The sequence below is a fragment of the Balaenoptera acutorostrata genome, chromosome 1 (genome assembly GCF_949987535.1).
Source record: "Balaenoptera acutorostrata chromosome 1, mBalAcu1.1, whole genome shotgun sequence".
Classification (NCBI taxonomy): domain Eukaryota; kingdom Metazoa; phylum Chordata; class Mammalia; order Artiodactyla; family Balaenopteridae; genus Balaenoptera; species Balaenoptera acutorostrata.
The window spans coordinates 174,784,055-174,808,016 of NC_080064.1; the positions used below are offsets into that span (position 1 = coordinate 174,784,055).

General features: G+C 49.4%; 1 protein-coding gene across 1 annotated transcript; it reads left to right on the forward strand.

The window, feature by feature from the left end:
* The first annotated feature begins 6,327 nt into the window (after positions 1–6,327).
* On the forward strand, positions 6,328–16,892 carry FCAMR (Fc alpha and mu receptor). Its single transcript, XM_057530787.1, is given in 7 exon segments — positions 6,328–6,398; positions 8,932–8,992; positions 10,335–10,478; positions 13,242–13,580; positions 14,541–15,297; positions 15,945–16,063; positions 16,708–16,892. Coding segments are annotated over 7 exon segments (1,644 nt in total). The 5' UTR covers positions 6,328–6,359.
* Positions 16,893–23,962: the final 7,070 nt, after the last annotated feature.

Below are 23,962 nucleotides of genomic sequence, written 5' to 3' on the forward strand. Positions count from 1 at the left end.
GACCAAAGAGGCCAGGTGGATGCAGTTATTATGATGAGCAACAAGGTTAGAGTGGCAGCCAAGGGGCCTGACCCCAGAGAGTTATGGAGATGATTAAAAGAATATGGTGTCTTTAGAGGCAAAATAAACACTCAGCCAACAAGGGTGTTTCTTAGCTTGTATCTCTAGAAGTCAAGGATGGATGACAATGAGTCTAAGGGCAGCAACCCCAATAAAATGTCAGACTCAGATTCAGCCAGGTCCCGAAGAGAAAAAAAAGAAAAAAACCCACAACACCAAACATACAGAGTCATGATTCCGTAAGTCCTTCCCAAAGGGACCCACAGTTGTTTGATTGGGTAACTGGGGGAAGGGGACCCCCAACTGTTCTAAGGACTATTGGACACAGACGCTGAGCTGACATGATACCCAGAGAAGCAAAGCATCATCACAGCCCCCTGTTCTAACTAGTGGGGTATATGGGTAATGACTAAAGTCCTTGCCAAGGTCCAGTTTACAGTGTGCCCACTGGGTCTGCAGATATACCCAGTGGTAATTTCTCCAGTCCCTGAATGTGTAACTAGGGTTGACATGCTTTTTAGCTGAAGCATTGGGTCTTAGGCTTGTGGGTAAGAGCTATCATAGCAGGGAAAGCCACATGGAAGCTTGTGAAACTGGCATATGCCAGGCCAAGATAATAAATACAAAATATTATTGCATGGTAGGGAGGAACTGTTGATATTTGTACCACCCTTAAGGATCTAAAGGATGCAGAGTGGCAGTTCCCATAATGTCACTTTTCGATTCAATAGTTGGCCCCTTCAGAAACCTAGTGGACCCTGGAGGATGACAATAAACTACTGCAAACTCAACCAAATATTAGCCCCAATTCCAGCCACTGTATCTGTTTACCTACCACAGCAGATTTGACCTGGCCTCTGGCACATAGTACGAAGCCTTGGTCTGGTGAATGCATTCTTTGCTATTCCCTTCAGAGGAAAGGATTAGAGACCATTTGCAATTATATGGGTGAATAACAACATAGATTTACAATTTTGTCCCCAAGGCTATGTTAACTCCCCTGCCCTATGTCATAATACAGTCCAAAGGGATCTGGACCATCTGGACATCCTGAAGAATGTCACATCGATCCATTATTTATTGATGGTATTATGCTAATTAGGCCAGGTGAGCAAGATGCACCTAGTATGTTGGAGGCCCCAGTAAGACACACATGCCTCAGAGGATGGGAGGAAAACCTCTTGGAAATTCCAGGGGACCGCCACATCAGCGATGTTTTTAGGGGTCCAATGATCAGGGGCCAGCCAGGAACTCCCATCCCAAGGGAAAGACATTATGTCTTGTACCTTCCACCACAATGAAGGAAGCAGCATATTTGACAAGCTTCTTTGGTTCTGGAGGCAGCACACTCTCCACATGGGGCCCAGATCAGGGTCCACAACCAGGACCTCGGCAGCAGGTCCAGGCTGAGACGGAAGCAGTCCTGTCACTTAATATTAGAGGTAGAGGTGTTGGGAAAAGATGCTATGTGGAGCTTATGACAAGCCCCAGTGGGAGAATCACAACCTGGTCACATAGTCCCCTGTGGTTGTTTGGCAAGACCATGCCACCTGCAAGGGAGAATCATATGTCTTTTGAAAAACAACTGCTAGCATGATACTGGGCCCTGGGAGAGGCGTAACACCTGAACACAGGACCCCAGATGAATATGCACGTGGAACTGCCCATCGTGAACTGAGAGCTATTACACCTACTAAGTCATAAGGTCAAGTATGCCAGCAGCAACTCAGAATAAATGGGAAGTGGTACAGCTGGGACCAAGCACAATAAGGGCTTGAGGGCACAAGCAGGCTGCATGATCAAGTAGTCTGTCCCTCATCTCCACGACCACTGCTGCACCAGTGCCCCTCCATAAGGGGCCACACAAGAGCACACATTAAACCACATGGAAGAGGAACAAAACTCCGGCTTTGTTTATGGATGAGTTGGTTTGATATGCGGGTTCAAGTTGAAAGTAACCAGTGGTTGTGTTACAAGGAGTGGCCTTGCAAAACAGAGAGAGCAAGAGAAAGTCCTTCCAGGAAGCAGAACTTTAGGCAGTGCACCTGGTCATCTACTTTGTGTTAATGGAAAAATGGCCTGATGTTAGAATATAGATGGAGGCCTGGGTAGAGAAAGATTGAAAGATTGATTAAAGACACATGGACGGACATGGGAGCTGTATGAAGTGTGAAGCTCTTTGTATCATAGGCTAATGCCCACCAGAAAGTATCCACCATGGAAGAGGCACTAAATTACCAAGCAGACAGAATGATTTGGCCATCTGGCATCAGCCAATTCCAGGCATTGGCCACCGTGGTGCTGGCACAATGGACACAAGAGAGAAGTAGTCACGGTCAGAGGGATGGACTATGGGCTCCCAAGAACAGCCTGGGCTCCCAAGAACAGCCTGGGCTCCCACTAACCAAGGCTGAGTTTAGCACTGTTGCTAACGAGCGTCCAACCTGCCAGCAACAGAGCTGAACACCAAGTCCCCCATGCAGCACCATTCCTCAGGGAGACCAATTGCTCCTCCATGGCAAGTTAGTTATTTGGAGCCCCTTCCATCCTGCAAGGGCCAGTGATTCGTCATCACAGGATAATGTCTATTACAAATAGCATCATAAGCAAATAATCCCAACCAGTAAGAAATATATTTGTTTTAATCCCCAGACTCAAGTCACTCCAGAAAGGTTATGCTAAGAGCTGTGGAGCATGTTTTCCCACAGTGATCTACACCAACATCCTGAGATGAGTTTCAGCTAAGATCTTAGGCTATATGTATACTCCTATGATCTGTGAAATAATCTCCTGGGATTCTTTACTCTGTGCTTTTACCAGCAGGAACTTAACCATCTCAGCACTCTCCTGGCTGCCTTCAGAACAAACGTCTTCTGTGTTTGGAAGGTGTGAATGTTGCTGGATCGTAATCTTTGCTATCAGCCAAATGATGGTTGGGGTTGTAAAAGCCTGCTAATGGCATTATAAAACGATTATTTGTTCTATACAATTACTTTCTTCTGTTATCATTTGGAGGAGTGACAAGTCGCATAACAATTACTTTCTTCTGTTATCATTTGGAGGAGTGACAAGTCGCATAGTTCACCTTCCTCTATGAGTTTCTTTTTCAAAAAAATTTATTTATTTTTGGCTACGTTGGGTCTTCGTTGCTGTGCGCAGGCTTTCTCCAGTTGTGGCGAGCAGGGGCTACTCTTCGTTGCAGTGCACGGGCTTCTCATTGCGGTGGCTTCTCTTGTGGAGCGCGGGCTCTAGGCACGCGGGCTTCAGTAGTCGTGGCACGTGGGCTCAGTAGTTGTGGCACACGAGCTCTAGAGCGCAGGCTCAGTAGTTGTAGCTCACAGGCTTAGTTGCTCCGCGGCATGTGGGATCTTCCCGGGCCAGGGCTCGAACCCGTGTTCTCTGCATTGGCAGGCAGATTCTTAACCACTGTGCCACCAGGGAAGTCCCCTCTATGAGTTTCTAAGGAAGTGATAAAGGACTTGTAGTAATCCAAGTGTTTTTAAACAATGTTTTCTTCAGCCTTCAGTATTCTGACCAGAGCTTGGCTGAGGGAGGGGGAGGAAGGATGTGTCTCTCCCGCAAATAACAAGGATAGAAAAAAGCTTACATGTGTGGGTAGAGGAAGCAGAAAAATTTGCAATGATGTGTAAGGAGGAATGTAAGTCTTGACCACCAGCGACATGGAAGCATAAAACATCTCTATACATTGCTCTTATTCATTAGAAAACATGTTTTGGAGAGGAAAGAGATCAATACAGATTGTTTCAGCACAAATGGTTTTTCTTGCATTGGTTAGCATTCTGTTTGTTGATTTTCCCTCTGCTATGTCTATTGAGCAAATAAAATCCTTTGCTACAACTGGGATTGGGGGTTGGAGTTGGGGGGTCAGGGAGGGGATAAAGCTCTTCCCAGATGTGACATTTGGTCTAAGTATTATTTTGCCTTTTTCTGGAGTCTGGGCCCTGTAATCAGAAGGTCACAGTGTCATAAACCTGTGTAAAGAGGCCACCTGTGGCTTTGTGCTGAGCAAGAGAATTCAGTTATGTTCCCAAGAGAAGTAGCCAGTACCGTTTTCACCCCCATAAATCTTCAGAGAGGGGACCAGCTTGGCTCTGGACCAGTGCTCTGAAAACTGGCCCATGCTTTCCAAACTAACTGGACTTTATAACTTATGTCTTTACTAATCAAATAGTCTTTAAGACACTTGCTCCCTGTTGCTATAAGCCAAGCTATTAATACTATCAGATAATATTTATTGAGAATTTACTGCAGGTTATGCACTTTGTGTTACATGGATTATCACACTTAATTCGCATAAGAACTTTATAAGGTAGGTGCTATTAATCTTCTGTTTTACAGATCAGGAAAATGAAGTTTAAAGAAGATAAGTAATCTGACCCATATCACTTTCCCAGCAAAAAGTACAACTGGGATATTAATTTGGAGGGAGCCTGACTCCAAAGTCTGTGTGATCAACAATGAGGCTAGACTGCTCTCTGGAGAGCTGGGAGGGGAGAATCTAGCCAGGCATCAACCCTCTCTACCACCTGTACAGAGATCATTCAAACCTGGGGATAAGCCTCTGAAGGCAGGACCACCACGTACAGTTCTTCAGGTGGTACACTGCTCCAGCGTGCCACGCCTAAGGGGATGCCATCCACACTGTAGACATGTTCAAACTTACATGGGAGGCCCTAGGTATTTGTGAAGATCTGGAGCTCATGACCAAGTCCCGGGCCAGCAGTACACACAGCTGTGCCCAAGGACACTGGCATGCACGGATGCACGAGACAGTCTTGTCCCAGCCATATTCCAGGCATCCCATGGAGGTGTTTCTTTTCCTCTCCTATTGCTTTCAGTGGCTCAGTTCCTACCCTTACCCTGTCTGCAAACCTAGAAGGGGGAAAGCATAGGTAATACATGCTGCCCCAATGGTTATCCAAGTTATGCAACAATATACCAATTAAATTTATTTTTCTTAAGGAAGAAGTGCCATTTCTAATTGGCTCAAGGATACTACATACTCTATCAGGGGTCCTGGTGAGAGTCTTTAACTGTAGTCTGCAGCACATGTATCCTCTGGAACCCCTTCGTTGTTGAGTGCTTGGGCTATGCCTGCCATTTTTTTGTTTGTTTGTTTTTATATAAATTTATTTATTTAATTTTATTTTTGGCTGCGTTGGGTCTTTGTTGCTGCGCGCGGGCTTTCTCTAGTTGCGGCGAGCGGGGGCTGCTCTTCGTTGCGGGGTGCAGACTTGTCATTGCGGTGGCTTCTCTTGTTGCGGAGCACGGGCTCTAGGCGTGTGGGCTTCAGTAGCTGTGGCACACGGGCTCAGTAGTTGTGGCTCGCGGGCTCTAGAGCACAGGCTCAGTCGTTGTGGCGCACGGGCTCAGTTGCCCCGTGGCATGTGTGATCTTCCCGGACCAGAGCTTGAACCCATGTCCCCTGCATTGGCAGGAGGATTCTTAACCACTGCACCACCAGGGAAGCCCCTATGCCTTCCGTTTTGATGTCAGTTTAAAACCAACAGAGGCAGGCAAATGACATCTTCTACAAGGAAAAAAAACCCATCCATGAAATATCTTCCAAAGGGAAATATTGGGATATTTTTGAAGTGTGTCATCCATTTGGATAAGCCACACTTGTCAGTGTTCTTTCTCCATGGAGATCATCTCATTTACTCTATTGTGCTTTGTCCAGGGCATGAGCTGGTAACTACCAGGCATGCAGCTGAACTGGAGTCAGGGACTCAAACTGCCTCCCCATGGAAATTGAAGGGGCCCAGCCCGCTAGGAGGAACCAGATGCCAGCCAGACAGCAGGGGAATTCCTCTCTTGAATTTTCTCTTCTGCCATGTTGTTGCATCACTTACCCGGGAGAGGTCTGATCAGGCTGGCTGATCTGGGGCATCCTAAAAAGTCTGGGACCCTGGACTGGAGGGGAAATGAGAGGTAGAAGGATGTGGGTCAGTGTGTTTCCCTTGAAGCCACTGTCATCACCCCTGGAAAAGTTCTGCAGGGATAAGTGACAGTAAGAACAACAAGGGACCTGGACTGGCTCCCTCTTTATATGAGATAAAAGCCAAGATCCTGCGTGAAGTGACTTGATGGGAGTGTGGAGAGGTGAGTGGCAGGGCTATACCTCATCCCTCCATCTTCCAGCGCAAACTCCAGCTGCCTTCCGTCACATCAGACAGCCAACTCAGCCTCAAGGTTTAAAGAAAAGAAACCAGAAGGCGTCCAATCACCAGCATATCAAAAACAGAAGAAGTCCAAGTGGATTTTATTTCTGGACAGAGATGGATGGAGAATCCCCAGCTAAGCCCGGAGAACAAAAGGTGTGGTGAGGCTTTCCCCCAGAGGTTGGGGGCTTGTCTCCGGATGTGGGTGGTGAGTTGCAGCCGCGGCCAGCCCAGAGCAGCCTGGCCTCGCTCCCGGGCCCCAGGGAAGGATTCTGGAGTTCAGGCCAGCATCCCCCTACTCTTCTGCTCACCCCCACTCTCCCTCCCACCAGAGTGCATGACTCCTTACAGCCCCCTGAGGGATTTAGAACCAGCTAACAGTAAGAAGGAGAAGGAAGCATGGCGCTCTTGCAGTCAAAGCTCTTGTGTTGCAGTGGAGATGAAAGAGGCATTGCTCAAGGTCATTGCCATGGGCAATGCGGAACCTCCTGAATCCTGGTTCTGTGCTCTTCCCTCTACATCTGCCTCCTTCCTTTCTTGTCTCCTGCCACAGGGATGGGGGCATAGGAGAGAAGTGGGGCTCAGGGGGCCAGTAGGGATTTGGGGAGTTATACAACAGCCTGTGCTGAAGATGGGGTAGATCCCTTCCCAGCAGGTCTGAGGGACAAGAGAATTCCCCAATGTGCCCTTGTCCCCTAAAATGCTGTGCACGATCACAGAGGCCTGTGGCCCCAAGCTGCTGAGTTGGGGCTCCCTGTCTCCTGGAGGGAGGTTTTCTGAAGGTTATCGACAGGTGGATGACTTGGAGACTTTCCGTTGAATGTTATCCTTGCAGCCTCTAGTCAAGGCTGATAACTCCTTGGAGGCATTTTATCTCACACCTTGTGCTTCCTCATTGCCCCTCAGAGGCGGCTTTTGCTCCTGAAGCTGAGAGATAGCTGCACCCACTGGTGCACACTTCAGAGAACCCCAGCAGGGCAGTGCAGACTTTGGCCCCAGCATGTGCTGTGTCAGCACTTAGCACTTTTGAAAAACTCACCTGCGGGAACCTGGGCACCAGCCTCAGAATTAGCCTGGACCTGGTGAATATTAATCAAACAACAGATAAGCTGCAGGCACACCTGGGAAAGCCTCCAGGTGCAGGCAGGAAACCAGCAGCTCTGGAGGGCAGGGAGGGCCTGAGGCTGCCATGATGGTGCCCAAGACCCGGGAGATTCTAAGGGGAGGGCACAGGAAGCAGAAGGAGCCCGTGGACTTTTCCAGATCTGGCCACTCTGGGGGCCCTACCTGGATAGAGCAGGCAGAGGCTTTAGTGGAGATGGCTAGGCAGAGCCACACTGAGGCGACAAGCTTGCATTACAGGGCCAACCATGGACTCTATCTCCTTCTCTCCTCTCTCCTCTCTCCTTTCTTTCAACTCCCACCTTACCTTTCCTTTCCCCTTCTCCTACTTGCTCTGCCTTCCCCCTTTCCTCCTCACCTTGTTCCCTTTTCTCCCCCTTTAGCCCACAGCCCAGACTGGTCAGTGGCCTTGTGTGGCTTTGTCTAGTTGTACAGGGGGTGGGGCGAGGGGACCAGACCATTGACTGTCAGGGCCTGTTCTTAACATTAGCGAGACATGTATTAGCGTTGGAAGGAGAAAACTATGGCTAACTTAATTTTGCTTTCTTTAGAAAAAAAAGTCCACAGGTCCCAGGAACTGCAGCAGTAGATAGATTCAAAGAAGAGATTTTTAGTCACTCAGAAAGCATCCACGAAACCCTGTGGGAACTACAAATGAAGTATAATGTACCATCCCTGCCTTTTTAATCAGCAAGCAACAGAAGGCCATTGAGTAGTGGTCAGCATGGTGTCTGTCAAAAGAGTGGAAGGTTCTTGTTCACAATAGCTGTGCCTTGGGCACCTACACCGGCCTAGATCCTGGTTCAGAGCCTGGCGGCTCAAAGTCCTCCCCTCAAGGAGCTCCCCAGGCCAGTGAGAGAGACTAGAGCAGGGGAAGATCAGTGTGGACTGGGGGCCCGGGAGGGCTTTCTAGAAATTGTGGAGAAGAAACAGAATAGGACCCTTGAACAGAAAACTACTTCGCCTGAGAGTTAATTAACTTCTATTATTGACTGGAGGCACACTTCCAGTGAGATAGAAAGCTTCCCTTGACGGAAGCAATTCTCCTTCTGCAAAAGAGGAGGGGAAGCGAGCGACTCAGTACCAGGCCTGCTGTTGACTCTTCTAACAGTCTCCTTTAACTGGTACAACAGCCCCGTACACATTCTCATTCCCCCTGGAGAGGAAGCTGATCCCCAAGACCGAGTAACCTTTCCAGGGTCCCACAATTGCAGCTAAGGTTTAAACTTCTAGCTTGGGGTCTTTCCACTACACAGTGCTCCCCCAAATCCAGAGCTCCATGCTGGCAGGTGGGTGGGTGCTGGGGCTGGAATCCCCCAGAGGGAGTTTTTTAGTCTTGGTGGCGGTGACCCAGGCCAAATGTGCGTGTTTAGGGCCCTGAGGATGGAGCTGTGCTTCTCTCGGAGGGCAGGTACGTCCTGCTCTTAGATGGAGCTGATCCAGCCCCAGCGCTGAGCAAACCAAGATCCCAGAGTGAGAAGGAGCTTGCCCAGGTCCCAGGGCTGCTCGCCCAGCTTCTCACTCGTCTCCTCTCAGGCCTCTTCATCCACAGTGTTTGTTTTTGCAGGTCACCAGCCAGAGGGCAGGATGGAAGGTGCCTATCCTCCTCATACTGTGCCTGCTGCAGGGTGAGTCACAAACAGCCCAGCTTCAGAGCCTGTACACCCAGACCCGAGCCTTCCAGGCTGCAGACATGCCTGGCGGGCACCTCAGCGGCATTCAGCACCCGCACCGTAGTTCGGGCATCCGCATGGCTTTGGATCGAGGGAGTGGTCAGATCTGGGTCAGAGGGAATGAGGGAGGTGAGAGCTCACATGAGAGGGCATATGTCCGACTTGATGATTGCTGGAATATTCACAGTTTTGATCTGTCTCTGCTCTCTTCCATTCAAGCTGATGACTGAAAGTCGGCTGCATTTGCAAGATATGGGTTCCAGGGTGTGCAAAAGCCAGAGGTAGCACTGCTCTATTTCTACTCATTCTAAAAACGCTCAAGTGCCAGACGCAGTACTAGGGACATAAAAACCCTGACCTACTCCAAAGAGTGCAGAGTCTGCAAAGAAACCAGATGGGTAAATACTACATCTACGCATTTACTTATTTAGTCAACGCATACTTATGGAGGGCCTACCATGTGCCAGGCACTAGGGACACATGGATGAAAGACAGAACTCTGGCTCTGTAGGTCCTGACAGGCTGGTGTGCTGATCAGGCTCAGAGGACCAATGGTCCTGTCTCCATGCTGTGGTATCTGGTTTTATTTTGATGGTAATGGGGAGCCATTGAGGAATATAGTGAGTATGTGCTTAGAGTGTCTGGTACCCAAGTAGATGCTTAACAAATAATTGTTGAAAGAATAAATGAAAAAATAAACGTTATGATAATACAAAAAAAGGATTAACAATTGTGTTTGTCTTACAAACAAATCAGAATTTTAATGAATCAGAGGTAGCTTATACCTGGGCAAGAACCCTCTGTGATATAATCACACCACCTCTTAATTTTCATCTCCCAATGCCCCCTTTAAAACTTTTCAGTAGGAGCAAGCTTCCCCAGCCCCCAGATGAAAACTCAGGCTGGCCCATGATTTTTCTCCGAACATATCAGAGTCTTAACCTAATTCCTTTAAGTCTCAGATGTTCTAATTTGATCATTGTAAGTGGCTGGTTAAATATTTTGGTCAGTAATTTAATGCCCCTTCGTCACCCAAGGCCTGCAGTCAGGAAGGCAGGGAGGGGTCCGGGGGCTGCCTTCCCCCTTCCCCTGCTCCTTCTCCTCCCCGCCGAGGCAGCTGGCACTTGGGACGCCAGTAGGGTCACAGCAGCAGGTGGGAGGAGAACAGGAGCCAGGCAGCTCTTACTTGATGGGATGGCTTAGAACTCTCTGGCCTGGCAGGGCTCTCGAGCTGGCTCCTCCTCTTGTGGATGCCTTTGTGGATCCTTCGAGGGCCCATCTCCTCCCTGTGCCCCAGGTTCTGCTTTGGCCCCTCCACAAGGAAGACCCCGTCTCAGGTGGCTGTGGGATGGCTCTCTCCCCTCTGGGCCCACCCTCTGGGCCAAGGAAACACGCCCGGTTTTCTCACCCCTTTGCTGGAGGGAGGAGTGATCCATCCCAGGCACCACCCCTACTCTCCCTGCTCCTGTCGCAGGCCTTTTGCGCTTCCTCAGACCAGGTCAAGCTCCAGTGCAGGCCTCACTCGCCCATCCCTGACTGAAGCCGTACAGTGGGCAACTGGTGGGAGATGACGGGTGAATGAGAGCAGGGGCACCGCCTCCACCGCAGGGACCCCTGGCAGGCACCACATTGATCCTAAAATGCCAGCCCTTTCTGTAATTCTCACAGGCAACCAGTACTAAATTCCGAAAACCTTTATTATATATAACCAAGAGCTACTAGTCATCCACCGAATAAGTTCTTAAGGGTAAGTGAAATTTGGTATTTATAAAAGAAAAAAATGTTTATTGCAAAAGTTGATTAAGGATTCCTAATCAGCTCTCAGCTGCGAAGTCAGAACAGCCCTTCCCGCTGATGAATGGGGCTCCTTAATCCTTTTGCCTGCGCCACATGTAGATCACATGCAGATTCCTGAAACATGAGGTGTGAACACTTTATCAGAGCACCATCACTGTCATCCTGAGGTGGTCCTTGTTTGTAATTACGAAGATTCTTACTTTTTAATGATAAGTTGCCATTTAACTTTATCAATAGTGACATAGTTGTGGTGTGTCGCTTAATTAAACCTACAATGAGTATTGATTTATCCCTAACGTTTATGGCCTTGACTCTTCCTATAATGAGACCTCAAGACATTTGCAACAGGCAGGGCCAGCTTTATGGGCATGTGCCCTGTGCAGTCACACAGGACCCCGTTCAGAAGGTGCTTGGTTTAATGCTCTACTGTTGCCATAGTGAAATCCTTAGTAACTTTTGAATAAGGGATCCTCCATTTTTATTTTGCACTGGACCCTGCAAATTATGTAGCCAGTCCTGGCAACAGGATTAAACTTTCTTGGATTCAGAGGTGCTAAAGACATAGAACAAACTGATAGATGCCAGGCACCCACATCCTAAAGCAACATGTTGAACCACCTGGGCAGGACTATGGAGAGAGATGGCAAAGCTGGTTGTTCCAGAAAGAGCCCACCGCGTAGTCTCCTGAAGAATCATCAGAGGTAGAAGAGAAGAGCTTTTTGGAGAGAGACAGTGTGCTGTGCTCTCCACCACCTGCTCCTGGGGGACAAGGCGGATCACCTCCTCCTCACTTTAAGCCAAGTAAGAGAAGGAACTTCTAGGATGCCACTCAACAAGCTTGCTGTATGTCCCAGATTTCTCCTGACAGCAGGACAAAGGTGTGTTTCCTGAGGCCAAATGTAGGTCCCACAGAAAGGAGCTGCCCCAGGGCCTCCACCAAGAGGTCTACCCAGAAGGGATTGTAACCACGAGAGGGGCACGTGGCCAGAAGTCCTAGGCTTGGTGGTGCAGGAGTCATAAAAGGCCAGCAGGAGGAGAGGCAGTTCTTACCAGGAGGGAGCTGCAGCCAGAGGCCACGGACAAGCGATCTGGGAGGCAAAAGGGAAGGACGCAGCTCTGGACGTCTGCCATGCCTGGAGGGCACCAGCAGCAGATCACGACTTTCCATTCACCTCTCGTCTCTCCCCTCCACACCCAATCCCAGAGGGGCCCCAAGAGCTGTTCTGAGTAGGGGAAGGGGTCGAGCAAAGCAAGAGACCCCGACCTGTCCCCCTCCCCCACATCAGGCCTCCAAGTGTAGCTGGGAAATAGGAAAAGGCTTCAGTTGGATAAGAGGCTGGAGTTGCAGCAGTCACTGGGCTGGACATTTTCTTATCCAAGTGAGACTATGAAAGCACTATACCTGAAATTATGTCTGAGATTTCATCAAGGAGGAGAGACATCCCAGAGCTAGTACGAAGAGGCAGTGAGAGAAAGAGTAAACTTTGTTTCTGCTTGCATTGGATCAAATTTAAGTCAGTAAAAGGGCCATAGACTGTGCTTCAACTGTGATTCATGCCTACTGCCAAAGCAGACATATTCACAATTCTGCTGTGCTTTGACAGTGACACTTGGTTATTTCCATTTCTAGAGAAGTGAGCAGTATGAACGTTTTTGAAAATGATGGTCTGGGGAGTTACCCACCGAGCAGAGCAGGATTCCTGTGCTTCCAGCACCCTCTTCTTTCAGCAGAAGCCACACTCATCTGTTTTTACTATTTAACATCCCTCTTTAAAAAAAAAATTTTATTGAAGTATAGTTGATTTTCAATGTTGTGTTAATTTCTGCTGTACAGCAAAGTGATTCAGTTATGCATATATATATTCTTTTCCATATTCTTTTCCATTATGGTTTAGCACAGGATATTGAACATAGTTCCCTGTGCTATACAGTAGGACCTTGTTGTTTTAACATCTCTCTTTTACATTCCATGCAAATAAACCACAGCCCTTCTGTCACCTGTTGCCTTGGCCTTCTTACAGGTGCTTAGATGGCATCTTGTTAAACATTTGCATTTTTTGTAAAACATCTGCACTGGAGCACAGTGGCATGAATCCAGGCTTTGGACGGACATGTACAAGATCACCTGTACATGATAAGCTCAATAGTGGTTAGCTAAATAGTGGTAAGATTATTCTTGCATTTTCATCTCTCCATGGGGCCTTGGACACAGCTCCATTTCATACCTTGGAGCTACTCCTGACCTAGTGGCTAAGCTCTGACATTTCTATATTGATTCTTTTTAGCTTCACTTTCACGGAGGCATTTTCTGACCTGTTCCCTCTCTGGCAGAGTTTGGAGCTCATAGCTCCCCAAACAGTGACAAATTCAGCACTCTTGCCCCGGACTTTTTTTTTTCTGCCTGCAGCTGCAAATGCGTTGAAGGGCCCGAGGCTGGTGTCTGGGGAGCCTGGGGGAGCTGTCACCATCCAGTGCCATTACCCACCCTTCTCCATCAACAGCCACCCGAGGAAGTACTGGTGCCGCCTAAGCCCCCTGACGTGGGCCTGCCACACCATCGTGTCCACCAACCGCTACACTCACCGTCGCTACCGTGGCCGTGTGGTCCTAAGAGACTTCCCACACAGAGGCTTGTTTGTGGTGAGGCTCTCCCAGCTGTCCCCGGAGGATGTGGGGCACTACCGCTGTGGCATTGGAAACGCAAACAACATGCTGTTCTTCAGCATGAACCTGACCATCTCTGCAGGTAAGGGCTGATGGCTGGCAGGTCAAGTTTGGTGACATGAATGTTAGGAAGGGGAAGGGGCAACAGAAGACCCAGAGGTCCAGGAGGGCTTTAGACACAAGGGAAGTGATGATGAAAAGCTGGGGTCAGGTAAGGACTTTAAGACATAGACTTTCATTTCAGATGGAGACCACCTTCAGAGGGAAGGTAGATACTAGGAAAATGTCCCAACTGAATCCCCGTAATCTATCTCACCCAATTCCCCCCGAAAGTTGTGGCACATATATTTGAAGAGAGCTCCGTGAAGCTGGTGAATTGGAGGACATGGCTTCTTACGGTCATGATGTCTCTTTGTTCAGACGTGCAGAGCACATAAGACAGGCAAAGCAGAAGAATGGGGACTGAGCTCTTCCTAAGGCTGAGCCTCTCAGCAGACATCCGACAGCTACCAGGCCAATGCCGTGTGTGGCTCGTTCTGGAGAGTTGATCTAGAGTCAGGTACCCAGAGTCCAAGGAAGGACATCCAGGCTATGAAAGGCTGGTCTACCGGAGAGATGGCTCAGGCAGGCAGGAGTCCAGAGAGTGGACTTGTTTGGTTAGATGTTGCTATCTAACCATCTGCTGACATTGGCTGCTCTGCTGTGACTGGAGTTTTCTTTTTTTCTTATTTGAAAAGCAGTACGTGAAGGGATGTGGGCCCTGGGAAAGGGGACAGCATGGTGTCCTGGGGCAGCTGGATAGAGAATATGCGGGTGTAAAAGGAGATAGGGACATAAAATGTCAATATTGGCAACAGACTAGAGAACACATCTGGTTTTCCCAATTTTTTATTTTATCCAACATATTGACCAAAGACTGCATTGCTTAGTGAAGTTGCATTCCATGGAGCAAACACGTCAAGCCTGGTGTCCTTTGCAGCCTGGTGTCCTGTAGGCAGCCCAGATAGCCTTCTCATTTGGTCTCCTTCTGCTGTTCACACAGGTCTTTCCAGAACCATCCCCGCAGCCACTCTGGCTGCTGGTGAGCTCATCACGGGATCCTTTGTGACAGTATCGCCAGTGGCCAACAGACGGACACCAGGAACTATCCAGACTATAGAGAAACAAGGGACAGGATGGGACAGAGTTGCTCTGACTCTAGGAACCAGCAAAACCACAGCTTCAGCTAAGGGAAGACAAACCCCAGGAGCAACTGGGGTCGTAGCTCCAGGGACAGGCAGCCAGCTAGAGGGTTCCATTTGGGCAACCATCCCCACTCCGCAGAGTCCAGCTTCAGCCATCAGAGGTGCGTCCAATACAACAGAAGGTGATCGAGAGTGGAGCACCAGAAGTTTGGAAGCAAACAGGGCTCGGGCCAGCGAAAGAGAGAGGGAAACAACTACTGGGACTGATAGGCAAAGAGAGGACACAGAGAGGGTCAGAATAGCCCCAGACACAGCTGAGAAGGTCATGGCGACCATTAGGCCATCAACCCTGGTCTCAGAAAAATGGATGTGGGAAACCCTCCAAGAAGAAATGTCGGTTTCTAAGCCACAAGCCCTGCGCTCCATTGAAGGAACCAACCCAGTTGCAGCTGTGTGGACCTTGGAGCCAACCAGCATAGAGATGGCATCTGCGGAAGGAAGCAGTGAAGGAGACCTAGACACCCCTGCTGGAGACAGTGGTCCCCAAGTGACGCCAAGCCAGGCCCTGGCAGCAAGGCCCCTCAGGCCCCTGGGCAAGGACTCCCACGTGAAGAGGTAAACCCCCAGGCTGCCCTCCCCGTTGGGACTCCACATCTGCTCCATCCCTTTGCACGCCCCTCAGTGCGCTAACCTCTGTGACTCCTTCCGTCTGCCCACTCCTCTCCCTTTGTAACCTCAGGACAGTAAAGCGCAAGGGACATGAAAGCCAGAATCCTCCCTCATTCAAGGGTCCTTGCTGGGAGAACGCTATCTGAGTATCTTCATGTGACTTTCAAGCAAAAATATAAGCACTAGAATAATGGAATATTCAGGTGGGACTGTTGGGACTTTTTTTTTTTTTAAAGATGAGGAAACAAAGCTCCGACGAGGTCGGGGGGTGACTCACTGAAGCTGCAAAGACAGATTGTGGCAAAGCCAAATGCCAAGCGTAGATGCCCTGACCCTCACTCACTTCTCTTGCCCACTGTGGCACGTTGGTGGAGGAGGGAAAGGATCAGGGTTTGGGAACCAGAAGGCAGGGGACCTAGTCCCAGCTCGGCAACTAACCCTCCATGGGAATTCGGGCAGACAGCTTGCCTTGGCCTCAGCTTCTCATCTGTAAAATGAGGGGCAAGGGCCAAAGGGTCTTCAGTCTCCTACCCAACTCCAACCTCCCCTCTCCTGTGCTTTTACCATCCCCTCCCCTGCTGCTTCCACTCCAGTGCTTCTCTGGAAGAGAAAAACATCTCTCGGATGCTGACTCCAGTCTCTTCGGTGCTGTGTCCGCTTATGCTGACGGCTCTTGTTCTGCTGCGAAGGAAGCTCCGGAGAAAGAAGAGCTGTAAGTGGAGCTTAAGTCGCCCCAAGGCCGGGAAGGGGAGTGCTTGTTCCCATCTGACACCCTCAGGACTGGGTCGGGGTCAGGGTTGGTACCAGGACCTCTGGATGTAGAAGTGCTGCTAAATTCTAGTCTGAGCCATTTAACCAAGCTTCGCCTTGGTTCCTTTATCAATCAAATGGGAAAATAGTCTATGTATTTATGTCTCAATGGCATCCCAGAGCTTAAGGAGACGCTCTTCCGAAGATGGCAAGACAGCTGGTAGTCATATGAACCACCTGAACAATCCCGACAGCAGACCGGAGTACAGGATCCAAATGTGGAACCAGACTGCATTTGCACCCTCTGCACAGCCCAGCTGGAAGTCTCTTACAGCACCAGGCCCAGGTTTAAACATTCCTAAAGGGACTGCTCCACAGCATTTAGATCTGGCGAGGAAAGAGTGAGATGCTCTGGGAGCAAGTCAAAGGGGCTAAGATTCTCAGACCCAGCGCCCCAAAGGCCTGGCCCAATCCCTGCCGATCTAAGGGCTCAGTTGCAAATCCTCTGTGTCAGGAAGTCCTTGAGGCTTGCGGTGGGCGAAGGTGGTTCTCAAGGAATCAAATTCAGTGCCCAGGACGCTCACAGTGTGCTCTGTGTCTGTGCAGCTCAGGAGACAGAAAGGTCATCAGGGGTCACCTTGATTCAGATGACACCGTTCCCGGAGCTGAGCCTCCAGCCAGACCAGCTTCCCCAGGTGGAAAGGGAGATGCTCCAGGATGACCCTCCTCCTCTCCGTGCCAGCCTGAGCATCCCGGAGAGGGACCCTGGACCCCGAGGAATGGAAGGATAAGCCACGCAGTCACCGTGGAAAAAAGAACCAGGACCGAATACCATAGCCCCAGCCTCTTCTCTTCCTTCCTCCGCCTGTATGAAGGGAAGCTTGGGGAGCTGGGACTCCATCTGGGGAAGCAAAGGCTGACCATCACTGGACCAAGGAAGGTGCAGCATTTTTCATGGCCAAAGGTGACACTATGACTCAAAGAAGGCTGCAAGAAAGGATCTATTTGTTACTGGAGGAGGTCAGTGGACCCGGAAAAAGTGGAATTTCCATTCCTGGAGGTTTGAAAATATGAGAGCCTTCCAATCAGAGTGGAGAATTAACAAAATTTCAGCCATCGCTCCTAGCCCTTAGTAGGTGCCCCTTTTTTCTGACATCTCTTAACACTCAGCCTGCTGCACACATTAAACTATATCTTTTTCAAGTACATTCTAAGCTCTTAGGGCAGTAATTGTGTTTTCTCCATCTCACTATGTCCCCAAAGAGCTTCAGCTCAGTAGGGCCCCCAATAAATATTTGTGACTGAATGGCTGACCAGAGGGGCATGGGCTCCGTGACCTCTGGGGACCCTGCCAACACAGATGTTCTGAATCCCCCTTCGTTTGGGAGTCCCCTAGATGATCCCATAGGTCCTTACACAGGGACCAAAAGGAAGAACCCTCATTCCCAATTCATCCCTGCCCATTTGGCCCCATAGTTATTATGCTGTAGACCTTTTGACCCAGTCAAGATTTTCTGGGAGTTTCCTAAGTTCATGAAGGAAGAGGGTATTTTTCAGTAGATTCTCATCTCCTTCATAAAGCTCCTCTTATTCAACTGCTTGTAAATCCTTGATATCAAGGACTGATGATGAAGCTGGAAAGTGGTTATGGTAAGAGGGACAGATAAGAGAGAGGGTGGCCAAGAGGAATTTTATGTGGATTCTGCTTTACAATCACTTTATCTCATGCCTGTTGGGGGACTTTTGCTCCACTCTTGGGCCCACTGTCTTTTCAGGAATTGCATCTGCTCTTTTATTTTGCCAGATCTGTCAGCAAGCTGTCTGAACTTCATGTTTGGACAGAGCAGCCCTTGAGCAGTGGAAGAGAAGGGAAAGAAAGGCTCCAGTATCAAGTCAAGAACTGTCAGGTAGACATTCCCAGAAGGCTCGGCCCTCTCTCCTAACCTGTCAGCAGCACCAGAAATCCTTCCTTCCTTACTACCTCCTCATAGTTGGGGCTGAACCCAGACACTGTCCAGAGAAAATCAATACGATGCCATTTTCATGGTTTGGGAGAGAAAGACTCACTGCTTTGGATAAGCAGGGAAGTTGCCTGCACCTAACCAAATGGAATCACTGAATTTCAGAGCTAATAGATCCTCAGAGATTAACCAGTCTAAAATCCATTGCCCAGGGTGAGATAACTGAGACCCCATGGGGGGAAGTAACTTGTTGAAAGTCACTCAGTTAACCCAGTTAGGAATAGTAGGGTGAGGACTAGAAAAGGGAACTCACAACCTTGACCTGGTGGCTTCCCCACTTCACCTTTGCTAAACAATGTATCAGAGCAAAACTCATCGTCAAAAATCAGTGACACCACAGCCCTAGCTCCAGACCATTTTCATGCACATGATCTCAGGGACCTGCCTGAAACACCTGTAAAAGAGATAGGAGGGCCACTGTTATCCCATCCAACCAATGAGGAAGCAGGCCCTGAATGGTATGTAATTCAACCATGGTCACTCAGCTCATTAGAGGCAGGGACGGGAAAGAACCCAGGCTGTATAGGATCATTCCACCTGATAGAGTTTTCCAGAGGTGTCCACAGAATGCTAGCTTCTGAGGACTGTTAAGAGGTATGCTGAGAAAAAGGTTTAGTAGACCAAAGAAGTTTGGGAAATGTGGGTTAAACAAAAAACAGGTTTTGTGCAGGATTTTTGGAAGACTTTAATTCACTAAGGTGCACTGTGAATAGCTCTGGGGGGTGGGGACATTGTGTGTGTTTCCCCGGGTTTTGGACTATTGTGTTTTGGTGAAGCAACCTCACAGGACTGGGTTCCTCAAATCACTTCTTGTTTGGGGAAGCCTGATGCACTAAACCAGGGGTCAACAAACCTTTTTGGGAAAGGGCCGGATAGTAAATACTTCGGACTTTGCAGGCCGTACAACCTCTGTCACAACTACTCAGTTCTGCCCTGGCAGCACAGAAGCAGCCAGAGACAATCCATAAGTGAATGACTTTGGCTATGTTCCAACAAAACTATTTACAGAAGCAGCTGGATCTGGATCTGGCTCGAGAGCCATAATTTGCCAATCCCTGCATTAAGCCATAAAACCAACTGAGACTCTCCTGTTCCCACTCTGATATGAAGGCTCACTCCTTCTCAACAGCTTCCCTTGACCACCCCTTTCCTTGCCCCCTCCTCCTTCTGAGCTCTTGTAATCCTTCTGTCTGGGATTCAGCCGTTGGGGCATTCTGCCTGACCACCTGCCTGGGGGAAGGAGGGGACCAGCCAGCAAGGGTGTTGGCCAAGGGGCTGGAGTCAGGGGCAGCTTCCAGAAGTAGGAAAGACTGCCAAATCAGAGTTCCAGGGAAAGCTGAGGTCTTCGAGCAAGAGGAGCCAGTAAAAGTTCAAATGGATGGAGCAGAGCCAAGATCAAAGTCTTTGGAGCTGAACCGAGATAAGATCTGAGGGAAATCTTGGCCAGGAAGGAAGTGGGGCAGCCCCGAAGGCTTACAGCTCTCCTTTATGGGCTAAAGGATGCCTGCAGTGGGGCAGGAGCCTGGACTTAAGGGACCAGAGCCAAAGCAGGCTAAGCAGGCTAAGCAGGCCACGTCCACTGCTGGGTATTGTCAGTGCTTTGGTTTTTTAATCTCATATCCCCAGCTAGCATGATACCCACACCTCTGGGATGAGGGGCAGGGAGACACTCCATCTCTGAAGCTGGAATCAGGGAAGTGTCCGTGGAGATTTCTAATCCAAGATACAGGGCAGGGAAGCACTGACTTTCCTAGGATCAAGCATGTTCTCCGGGTTAGGGCTCAACCCTCCCGTTCTCACCCCGCTACTTATTAATGCTGCTACTGTTCGTTAAGTATCTCTACACAGCTGGCATGCCCCTAGGTGTTTTCACATTCCGTATTCATTTGATGCAACATTTCTGTAAGGTAGGCAGGATAATCCCCATTTTACAGATGAGAAGACTGAAGCTGGAGACAGGAAGTAGCTACACGCCTGGGCACTGAACGCACAGCAGCTACAGCCTAGATCCTTGATCACGGCGCTGCACCTCCATACTTGGACTTATGGCCTGCATAGCTGGTCAGGCCTTCCCTGTTTAAGGTTCTAGAGAAATCCTTGTTTTCCTCTTTTAGGCCTGGGTGTAAAAATTTCATAACGATTTCCAGTAATTTGTTCTCTTCAATCACTGAGCTGACTTATTCCTGTCCTGGCTAAGTGAAGTGGAAAAGTTCAGGGAGCTGGAACTAACAGCTAAAGATTCACTCACCAGCCCCGAGGTCCTTATTGGCATTTGTACAAATTGAGCTCAGATCTTAATCGCCTGCAGGGGTGTCCATCTGTCACAGGTAACTCAGGGCAAACGCTTAACTCCACAGACGACTACTCATGCTCTCCACTAAGACTTTGGGGATTTCTTCCTCTTCTCCAGGAGCCAGTGGGATCTGGGAAATACAGAATCAGTTAAATAACAGCTCCAGTCAGATATAAAGAGGAAGGTACTTCCACAGAAAGACTTATATTTCACTTCAGCCAAGTAGACATGGATTATGTGATTGTTTTCCATTGGTGTAGATAATCCAGGGCTAACAGCTTGACAAACGTTCAATGGAGAATGGAGATTCTACACGAAAGGAAACGCACTCTCTGTGGGTGGCCTTGCATGCAGGGTCCAGGGCCACCAAGCCCTCCATTTTTCTTGAAGTGACACAGCTTGGCTTGCGGGCACTGGCCCTCCCAGGTCAACCTGCTCCCTTCACTATCAGCAAGGGGATGAGCAGTCACCCCGTGGCCTGCTCTCCAGGGGGTCAGCTGAAAGCCAGACAGGCAGCAGAGAGGTGCCAGCTGCAGGAAAGGACCCTATGCCATACTCCTAGAGGCTCATAGAAACCACGAGCACTGAGGCACTGGCTCAGGAGGCCACCATTTACCTCCTGGTCCCGTTTTGTTGAACACATGTGTTCCCTGATTAGCATCTGGCGTCTTCTGTGTCCTGCCTCTTCCAACCTCTGGCCGAGTTCCCAACCTTGGCCTGTTTGCTGCCTTGATCTAGATCTACCAGTGTTGCTCTGAGTGTAGAGGGTCAATCAACAAGGGCCACTTCTTCTCCTAATGTTACAGAGTCCTGGCTCCCCAGCCCTGAGTATCTTAGACAAGAGGAAGAAAGCCAGGATGACTATGACCAAAGACGTTTTCCAAGTTGTCCCATAATTTGAAGATGTTGCACCTCACTTCAGACACGAATTCAGAAAAAGGGCATCAGGGAGTTCCCTTCTTTAGAGCCTGGCATGGGAAGGGCAGACTGGTTAGGAAATGCAACTTGTCTAAACTTTTCATTTTGCCAGCACTCTCCTCCACCCGTGTAGCACGGAAAACTGAAAATTAATTACAGTATACGTCACCGGAAAGAAGCAGATGGTACATCACTATACAGGTGGGACTGTTGAGGCTCAGAGGGCACAGGCTGCAGGGGATCACAGGGGACATTTTTCCAATGGCTGCCTGCTAGGCAAACCTTGGGCTAAAGGCCAGGCTCAGACCAGGAACAAGGAAACAGCAAGGCTTCAGGAGGACACCAGTAGCTTATGAGAGGGGCTGGGCCCTGTCACCTGACCCTCTGTTGACTTTGGATGTCTACTTTGAAAATCTTCCTTCTTCCGCCCCTTCCTGGCCAAGGGATGGAGGTAGTAGAGGGCAAGAGAGTGGTTTGGTAACCTCAGAAATGGTTTGTTCATTTGTTCCTGCCTCTCAGAACCAGAGAATAAAAGCTCTTTGGGGTCCCAGGACTGGCTTAGGGGAAATAGAGGGAGCCTTGGGACCAAGGCCAACTTTCCATTTCCAGGCTCTTTCATGTTCAGCTTCATCACTCCTAGCCTCCTCGGGGCAAGACATAGGCTCAGGGGGCACCCACCACAGTCTCTGCCTTTACTACCCCACCAGCCACAATGATAGAGTACAGACAATCCCCCTCACCACCACCCCGGAAGGCCTAGAAGAAATGTTGTTTTCACTCCCTGATTGGGAGTCAACAGAGCTAGGAAAACAGATGAGGGATTGGACGTCTGGGCAGTGACACAGGGAGGCAGGTAGTCAGGGAGAAGGAGGTGACTCAGTGAGTTCATGTAGAAAAAAGAAAAGATTTGAGGCTCAGGTGCACACACTTGGCCAGTAAGTCACCCTCTCCAACACATTCAGTAACCTGAACCTCTAATCTGGTCGCAGCCCTCTCCCCCTCTTTCACACTCCCCACATGTCCACCACCCAGCTTGCCATTCTGACTTTTCCTTCATTGAGCTTGTTCTTGTCATGGACACAATGCTGCCAGATCATAGATGCTATGCTCCAAGCTCCTTAAGAAGGGCCCTGGGGAGCCCCTATGAAATCACCCAGTAGCCAGGCAAACATAGAGCATTTATAATGAAGTTTCCTTCTACCTACTTCCTAATGGGAAGATTCACCAGGGAGCCTCTGAACATAAGTCTGTGCTCAGAAACTCCCCCAAAAGCTTGCCCGAGCAAGCCCAGCCAACTGGACGGTTCTACTCTGGGATTCCAGGCAGTGACCACACTAGGGACCATGTTGCCAGACAGCAGCGCTCAGCTGAGCAAAAGGGCAGTCGTCCCCATCCCATGCCCTCTCCCAAGCCTCAAAGGTGAAATTAGAACAGGAAGAGCCAATGTTGTGCTCCTGTCAGTAGATGACAGCTGGGGCCAGGAAATGCTAGATCATTATTTGCTGATGGCGAGGGCAGGATACTTGGCATAAATAATCCCAAACAGTCAACGTCCTTAAAAAATAAAGGGGGGAATGGGGCTTGCTATTTAGCTTTGGTAGATCCACTGTCACAATTCTATTTTGCAGTGATTGATACTAAAATACTATATATTATTGGCTTACCAAGGAACGCTAAATTTCAGGGCTGGCTGACCTGGGATTAAACATTGACTCCAGACAAGGGTTAAACATTGACTCAGCTAAAGATCCGCACATGGGAGCAGAGAGCAGGCAGTAAACAGCAGTTATAGGCATTTCATCCGTCCCATCTTACCCCACTTGTCCAGCTACATTCATGGAGACCGTCCACAGTGAGCAATGCCAGAAGGGCAGCGGAGGTCTGGGGAAGGAATGGATGGCATTGACCTCCCCTTCTCCGTTGGTGGCTGGGTCAGCACCGGGTCTGGGAGCAACACGCTAGTGGTGCCAACCTGAAGGGCTGGACCTGCGGAGGCGTGTGGACCTGGCCCTCTCCAGTCTTCCCTGGCTCAGTTTAGGGTGCAAACGGGAGCCCTTGGCTGCCTGGGGAAACGCAATTCAGAAGATTCATCTGGGGGAGTAAAGGCTTTGGGAAGTGGAGGAAAGTGCCCAATGCTGGGAGACCTTGGTTCTCAACCCATCCATGCCATCAACTCACCATGCAAACCTGGGCAAGTCATTCCAGTCCCCCGCCCTTGGTTCCTCATGCATCAGTGGGGCTCTGTTCCAAAAGCCTATGCTGTCCCTTTCATTTGAAGCTGGATAATAAGCACCTTTGAGATGCCAGCCGCTGTCCATATTACAGTTAATTTCATACCATAATTATGGGGTAAGTGTAATTAGCCCCATTTTATAAATGAGAATACCAAGGTCCAGAGACATTAAAAAATTTGTCAAGGGTCCCCCCGCTAGTAGGTGGCAGGGCTCCTACGTAAACCCAGGACGTTCTGGGTCTGGAGCTTGGGAGCTTCCCACAAGGCTACACTGCTTGGCTGGTGTGGCTCTTGGCAGTGGTGCATTGGGGTGATGACTCCTCAGTTAAACCATAAGCCCTGGGGGAACAGGGCTGCGTACCCCTGCATGTCTCAAATCTCCCTGGACCTCGAACT